Source organism: Diorhabda carinulata, chromosome X (genome assembly GCF_026250575.1).
Source record: "Diorhabda carinulata isolate Delta chromosome X, icDioCari1.1, whole genome shotgun sequence".
NCBI classification, from domain to species: Eukaryota; Metazoa; Arthropoda; class Insecta; order Coleoptera; family Chrysomelidae; genus Diorhabda; species Diorhabda carinulata.
In genome coordinates this window covers 4890043-4897645 of record NC_079472.1, presented here as the reverse complement: position 1 = coordinate 4897645, position 7603 = coordinate 4890043, and the positions used below count along the sequence as shown (strand labels likewise).

Genomic DNA, 7603 nt, shown 5'->3' with positions numbered 1-7603 from the left:
AGTGTGAAGGGATGGACCCACATTTAATCCATGGTTTTGGAACGGTGCAAAAATTCTATGAAACATTGCCAAACACTCGATGGAAACATCTTCAAGACGCTGTTTTTATTCCATTGTAAGCAAACACGGTATTCACTCTGTGCGATACTTTCTCATGTTCAAATTTTCGGCTAAATTCGATGTACTGCACTTTTTGGAATGCCTACTAAATGGTGGTCCAACTATAATGCACGATTAGATCTTGTGATTTCATTAACTTTATGAGGCTTGATATGGAAGTAATAAGGTATATTTAAACTTCTGGAAGCAATCAAGGTAAATATGTCAGCTTTTTGTCTTAATTGCTGGAAATTTGTCACCTTTTGTCGCAAATTGTCGCATTATCCTATGGCTGCATCGACAAATATTAAAGTAAAGATAATAAGACAGTCGTTGGGCTTGTATACGCAAATTTTTATTTAAATTATCACGAATCGATGTGTTTTTGTACATTTTCTCCAAACTACTACTTGATGCCATAGTTATGATTAAACAATCAACTATCAAAAATTTAGGTAACTGAAAATATTTTATCAAATTCTTTACGCGACTCAAACACACGTGTTGTTTATACAGAAATACCATTTATATGCCGACATCTCCAACCGCTCAAACAAGTGTTCAACGCGTTTGAACAATTAAAAAAATAAATGATGGATTGATTTGATAGCTAAATATATATCGACAAAATATATAACAGACAAAAAGTTTTGATTATATTGTACACATTATGCGGAAATATTTCAAACCGTACATGAGACTTTTTTCAGATTACTTAGATTACAAGCTAGCGATTATCAAATATATTTCTACTAGCACGAACTATCCAATTTTGACGATAAAAGATTAAATAAGTGGAGGACCATCGGTTTAGTCTTCTACAGTGCTCCAATGATCGTTACAGGGCAGCTGTTGCTGAAGTTGTGGATTTGGCCGCATTCAGAAGGTAAACATCCCCACGCCGCTTCTAATTCCCACGGTCGGGCAAAGACAATTATATAATCCAATGAGAACATTTGAGTTCTTCTTATGAACACTGATTAAATATAATTCTTTGTTCACGTGGCGTTCCAAAAGGAAAAAATCGAACTAGGAACAAGGTGTCAGTCTGTTTAAGCTGTGAAAAAAAGCGGCGCCCGTCCTGAAGGAACTAACAGAATAAAACTGTTTAGAAACAATTGAAAATTCGCATGGAGCGTTATAAGGTTGAAGAAGAGGTATATATTGAATGTATCTACTAATTAAATAAATATATATGTCACTCAAGTCGTGTGACTAACTAAAAAAACCTTTTTTTTAACAAAAATCCATTTCATTCATTCTCTTCATTCATCTCTTCGCTGTAAATGCTTCTCTAGCTTCTCGTGCTAGTAGAAGGATTTGTCTTTTGCCTCAAATCCACAAAATATTTCATGGTTGATGAATTTATTTCCAGATGAATCCGACCATGCATTCATTTTTTACCACATGATATTCTCTTCTCAACGATCACCTTAATAGTTTGTTGTATTTAGGGTTTTATTTACATAGTAAACAGTTTTTGTATGAGTACACTCTCTTTAAACAGATATGATAAATTATCAACTTTATAAAAGGTATTTATGAGTATATTTTCTGTTTTTTAACTTAACTCGCTTATAACCGGAAAGTTTAAATATTATTATTATGAATTAGTTTTTACACCATGTAACACATCACTCAATAAGTTGTGTGACTAAGAAAAACACATTTTTTGCCGAAAACCGATTTTGTTCATTAATGTAATCTCCTTCATGAGCAATACAATTATTCCAGCGCTTCTCTGACTTCTCGATGCCTTCTTGTTGAAGGGTTTGTCTTTAGCATCAAACTAGGCATCAGTTTCAGCAATTGCTTCTTCATTTGAGCTAAATTTCTTACAGGCAAGCAATTTGTTAAATTTAATCACCGTTGCAATAGACTTATGAATCGATGCATTGTCTTTGTGAAACAGTGGTTTTTTTCTTCTATGAGGCCAGTTTTCCTTGATTTTTGCTTCAAAACTATCCAAAAACTCTATGTAGTATTCGCTATTGATTGTCTCTCCCTTTTGGAGATATTCGATGAACAATATTCAATGCGTATCCCAAAATACTGTGAAGCCATAACCTTCCCGGCTGACTGTTGTGCCTTTGGACGCTTCGGACGTGGGTCACCGGCTGCCGTCTACTTTTTTATGGTCAAATGCTCATGCATAATTGTAAACACACTTCTGAGATGTTTACGGTCTCAACTATCTCACGCAATTTTTATTTACGTTTAGATATAATCAATTTGTGAACTCTTTTGATGTTTTCTGAAGTAACCACCTTAATTGGACGACCAGAACATATTCACCATCATAGGTGACGTTTAAATTCAGCAAACCAATAATAAATGGTTCTTTTTGATAGAACAGATTCCGGATAACACTTTTAAAGTCATTGCTGAGCTTGTACAGTATTTCTTTTATTATAATTGCTTTTTTCATCCAAAAGCAATTATAAATTAACACACGAAGTTGTTTTGAATCCATTGTTTCGAAATTAACAAAAATAACTTCACGTAAAATTGTCATGAAATTTTACATATGGTTTTTTGAAAGTTGGTACTTAATAAACGTCATATGGATTTGACAATGGCAGCTCCATCTTTGTGTCAGTCACACGACTTATTGAATGAATCACTAGTCTTGTTATTTAATAGGTACCCCTCGTATTAATGAAGCAACTTCATTGAAAGATGAAAAACAATATTTGATTGGGTATCTTCAGAATAATAGAAGTTTTTTTAATATTTGAAATTTCAAAATCTGGTTTTTCTCCTCTTTCAATCCTTTACTACTCGCCAAACGCCAGTTTTTCCAATGGAATTGTTGTAACCCAAAAAAATTCTTTCATTTATAGTGAAAGACATTTCTACTATAAGAAATGAATGAGTATCTTATATTTAAATAAATCAATTTAATATTTTGTTTTTGATTGTAATCAAAAACAATAATCTATTTGTTTCAATTATTGATCGCACGTTCAATGATTTGTTTAAACTTAAAATTAATATTCAACAGATCAATAAATATATAGGTAACCTTACAATAAAGTCCCTCAATATTTCGTGAATTAGGTCAGTGACATTTAACTAAATAGAATAAATATTATTAATTATTTTTTTCATAGAAGGTGTTTGTTACAGTCAGCAATTGTTAATAATGGATAATTATCGAGATTTCGAATTTAAATTTTAGTGATAGTTCATCTGTTTTAAACAAAAGACGCGTTAAAAAATGTGTTTGTGAGGTAATTTCGAAAAAAAATTAGGTTAGTTTTCATTTTTATGTTAAAAAATAATTTTAAAAACGTTCTGATAAGGGATGAATTTTAATAAGAATTGATTTATTTTTCTAACAGAAATATCTTTTTTCAATATTTCAATTAAAAAATTTAGGCCAAAGATAATGGCTTTGATAATATCGTTAGTTTAAATCGTAAAACTCGTATCTTCTTAGCGTCAAATTTGACTTAACCAAGGGAAAAATAATTGAAGAAAAATAGTACAAGTAAATTAACATGGATTGCGTTAGCTTTAAACAAAATGGGGGTCTTGAACTGCAATTTTTTTATTTAGGCTCTTAAATTTCATCGGATTTTTTTCAGCCTTCTCGAGTTTTTGTGTTAGATGCGTTCAGAAATTATGATTCTAATGATATCAAAATGTTGATATAAGAAAAAAACGTAGTTACGTGGTTTGCGACTCTAGCCAACGATATCCTATTTTGCGTAAAGAACTGTTGTTTTGAATAAGCCCGGTATAAAGTTTGAAAATACGTCATTGATAAATTGAGAGAAATGCTTTATTGTCCAAAAATTGTTACAATTTGTAGAAAGCTTGTAAAAACAAGACAACAAACATATACAGAAGAGAATCATAATGAATACCAAAATGTTAGGTAATAGAGATAGGTAATAATTAGTATAGAAGTCCCGGAATTAAATATTATTATTAGAATAAAAGTTGTTTACAAAGTAAATATGCCCTCAAATAATTGCGAAATGCGCGAAAAGATTATATCGATTTAATTTCAATTGGAAAGTGATTGTGCATTTTTTTGCATTGTAAAATATTGAGCCCTCGACTAATTCTGAACGTGGAGTAGGTAAAGGTCGTGCTCCGCGTTCCTAAGTCCATAGCCCTACAACGATCTTTCTGAAATTGGAGTAGTGTACTTACGAATTAGGCAAAAGGATCCAAAGATAAATAAGAAAGAAGTCATAATTTTCAATCTTTTAAAGAAGTCCCTGTAGTGATCCGTGCTGTTTAGTCCGAGTAAATATCTAACTGTTCTTTTTTGTAGTTTGAATATTTGCTTAAATTGAGTCGCACCACACGTACCCCAGAAAGGAAGGGCACATCGGAGATGTGATTCAATGTGGGTATTGTTAAGGAGGTAAATAAGTTCAATTATTTGGAAACTGAATCTTAGCGCAAAGCAGGATGAACTTGATTTTTTAGATAAATACAAAAATAGATACATGATTATGTCACAACTTTTATGTCAATATTTCGTTTTGAATCATTTTTTTCAAAATCTAATTTAATTCACCAAATTTTTATTTTTTCCTGCGACATTATCTGGATATTATTACTCTCTGTGTTTTTTTCGATAGGGAAATAAATATGAAGATGTTTAATCTGTCGAAATCTAATGGTTCAAGACCTTGAAATTCTCAATCCAATTGCAAATAGACTAAACATGTACCGTACAAAATCATACTCATACGATAAAAATTATGACCAATTTTTCAAAAATAAATCAGAAAATTTTATAGAAAACATTAACAAAACTGTGTTGATGATACATCCGAAAAATGTTCCGCGAGCTGTGGACTGAATATTAGATGATTAAGATGTAAATAAGAATATTCGTAGGCAAAAACTGTAGCAAGTAAGTATTACTACACTAGGGCGACATGTTTTACCACTGATAGATAGGCGATGTCGTTTATAAACAGAATAAACAAAATCGGGCATAGCACTGAGTCTTGGAGCACTCCACATTCTATTGGCTTGTAAAAGACATCGTTGTATCAACCATTCCAAGCTGACTCCAATTGGTAATTCGATGCTTGATTTTCATCTCCTCCTTCATGCAGAGGTATAATTGTAGCCGTTTTAAGGCAATTGAGAAAAGTGCCATTTTAAAATGAAACGTTAATTGAAGTGGTGATTTAATGTGCATTCGGGAAAACGCGAAAATATTTTTAATGTTCAGCAGTTGAGTATTTATATGTCATTAATTGTACTACGAAGCTCTGCTAAAACTACAGGCATAAAGAAGGATTTATAGAATTTGATAAATTTTCAGGTACATTCACAAAGTAATTAACAATGTTCCGAAGAAAACCGAAAATTTACTATTGATAGATGCGTATAATACTGTTATTTCAACTGTTAATTATGAAATAATTTTATTTCAACCCCCCGATATCTCGCTAAAACATTTGTAGTCGTACAAAATATCCCTCCTACCGATTTCTTTTATTTTAATCAGCCTTATATAGCCCCGTAATTGGTACGTCATTATTACATTGAAGCAGTTGAATATAGCAATTTCCTCTTTAAAATTGATAAAGTACGTATTGTAAATTTAAAGACGTGGCATATATATTTTCGCTATTGATATTCCAAGTATAACGGCGTTTAACCTTTTATAATAAGTTTTATAATTATGATTTTTTATAGCTCTATTGTGTTGTTCCAGTGTTACATAAGCTTTTCTTACGAGGAAATTCATCAGCGCTTTGTACATGAGATAAGAACAGTGATAATTTGGAGATTAATGTGGTGCGTCAATTGAAAATCCACCGAAATGGACCATTGCGAACAAAAAAAGAGGAAAAGGAACCCTCGGGAAACCGCTAATATTTTCTCGTTATTAAGTTTTGCGTAAGTATGTTAAGCTTAAACTTTTAAAATAATTTAACGAGATTTTTGAATTATAAATTACTCTATCTTAATTAAAAAAATGAAAAAAATTTTACCTAGCATATATTTTCTTCTTCTTTTGATCTATTTTGAAACTAATTTTTCATCAAAAGAGATCTCAAAACGATTTATTAAAGAAATCAAATAGACAAAAGGGTACACAAGGGGTCTCTCATATTTATCTAAATATAAAATTTTAATAAAAAGTGGGGGACGGTCGTTATTGAATTAAACCAATATATGAATTTTTTCAGTAAAATACACATTTTTGTTCCTACTGAAAAGTATATTACTTCGTGAATAATTTATTTCCGAGTCATATAAAAATGTTATTGTTAATGGATAAACATTTTTCACGTATAAAAACCATGCGAAAGTCACGTATCTAACTTGAGGTTCATTACTATATCTTCAAATCATTTTTTAAAAAATAAACTTAAACTATTTAAAGTAATTAAAAGTAAAACTAAAATAGAGAAATACACTGCTTGTGAAACGCTTAGTATAGTTCTTCCAATATCAACTGCGGATTATAAAAAACATGCCGACAATTTTGTTTGATCTAACATAGACGTAGATACCTCATTTTATAAATTTATTATTTTTATAAATCTTATGCGAGAAAGTATTCGTTAAAAGGCATTGATTGTTGTCGTACTTGTAAAAAAAAATTATTATTATACCTCGTTAACTTGCTACAACTGAATATTAAATTATAAAACGTAAATAGACGAGTAAAATGTACCTGTCTGTAAGGGAGTTTGGTCTAAACAGGGTACCAGACGTGAACTGAGTCCTTCTTGTATCCCATTCATTTTTTTTTTCTGGTAAACGAAATTTCAAAGCAAATACGATAAAGGAAAATAAATTCTTCGCAAATAACACAAAGCAAAAAAAAAACATTTCAGTTACAAAGTATCTTTATAAATAATAATAGTAGTCAAAATCTTCTGGACTAAAGTCAGCATTTGATTGAATTATGAAGGGTGGTAAAGAGGGTGATACCACATACTCATCTTCTTCTTTGATAACATGTTCAATACAGTTTTATTCCAAAGCTCTGGGCGGTATTCTGCTAGAACGAGTTCTACAACCTCTTTACTCAGTTCTGGAGACTGATTACATTTTCGTAATTCTGATTTTACATTTGCCCATATTAACTTTATATTGTTAAATATGCAATAGCAATTCTTTGTTTGTTGGGCCTCTTTTACGATCGCTGACAGACAATAAATGCTAAAATTTGAGCTTTGTTGTGGAATGTTAGCTAAAAGCTATTTATTAAACCACTTTTCAAATAATTCTGCTGTCATATCTTCATGATAAACAGCTACACAGTTTTTAATTTATACGTATAAATGAGTAGCTTTGTCAGTTTTTCTTCGCATGTTTTTTGGTTCTTGAATGATCCCACAGCAACCCTTTTCGTGACTACCCGATAAATGTAAAATTTCTCTACTCTAGTTAATTCAGCAATTCTTATTATGATTGTATTATCAAATTCCTGAATATTTTCCTTTTTTAAACATTGGAATATATTTAAAATAACTTACTGTGTTTGTATATCTAAATCTTTATTATTAAT

General features: G+C 30.8%; 1 protein-coding gene across 5 annotated transcripts in view; it reads left to right on the top strand.

Annotated features, from left to right (window-relative positions):
* The first annotated feature begins 3135 nt into the window (after positions 1-3135).
* The window catches only part of LOC130901205 (ATP-binding cassette sub-family C member 4-like), a 34976-nt gene continuing 30508 nt past the window's right edge, over positions 3136-7603 (top strand). The window contains exons 1-2 of one of the 5 annotated variants that reach the window (XM_057812396.1): positions 3136-3353; positions 5795-5979. In XM_057812396.1, the coding sequence (XP_057668379.1) occupies positions 5903-5979 (77 nt within the window). In that variant the 5' untranslated portion in view covers positions 3136-3353; positions 5795-5902. Of the gene's footprint in view, positions 3354-5080; positions 5399-5612; positions 5722-5775; positions 5980-7603 lie in introns of those variants that run through there. The other 4 variants (XM_057812394.1, XM_057812392.1, XM_057812395.1 and 1 more) reach the window with 4 other exon arrangements.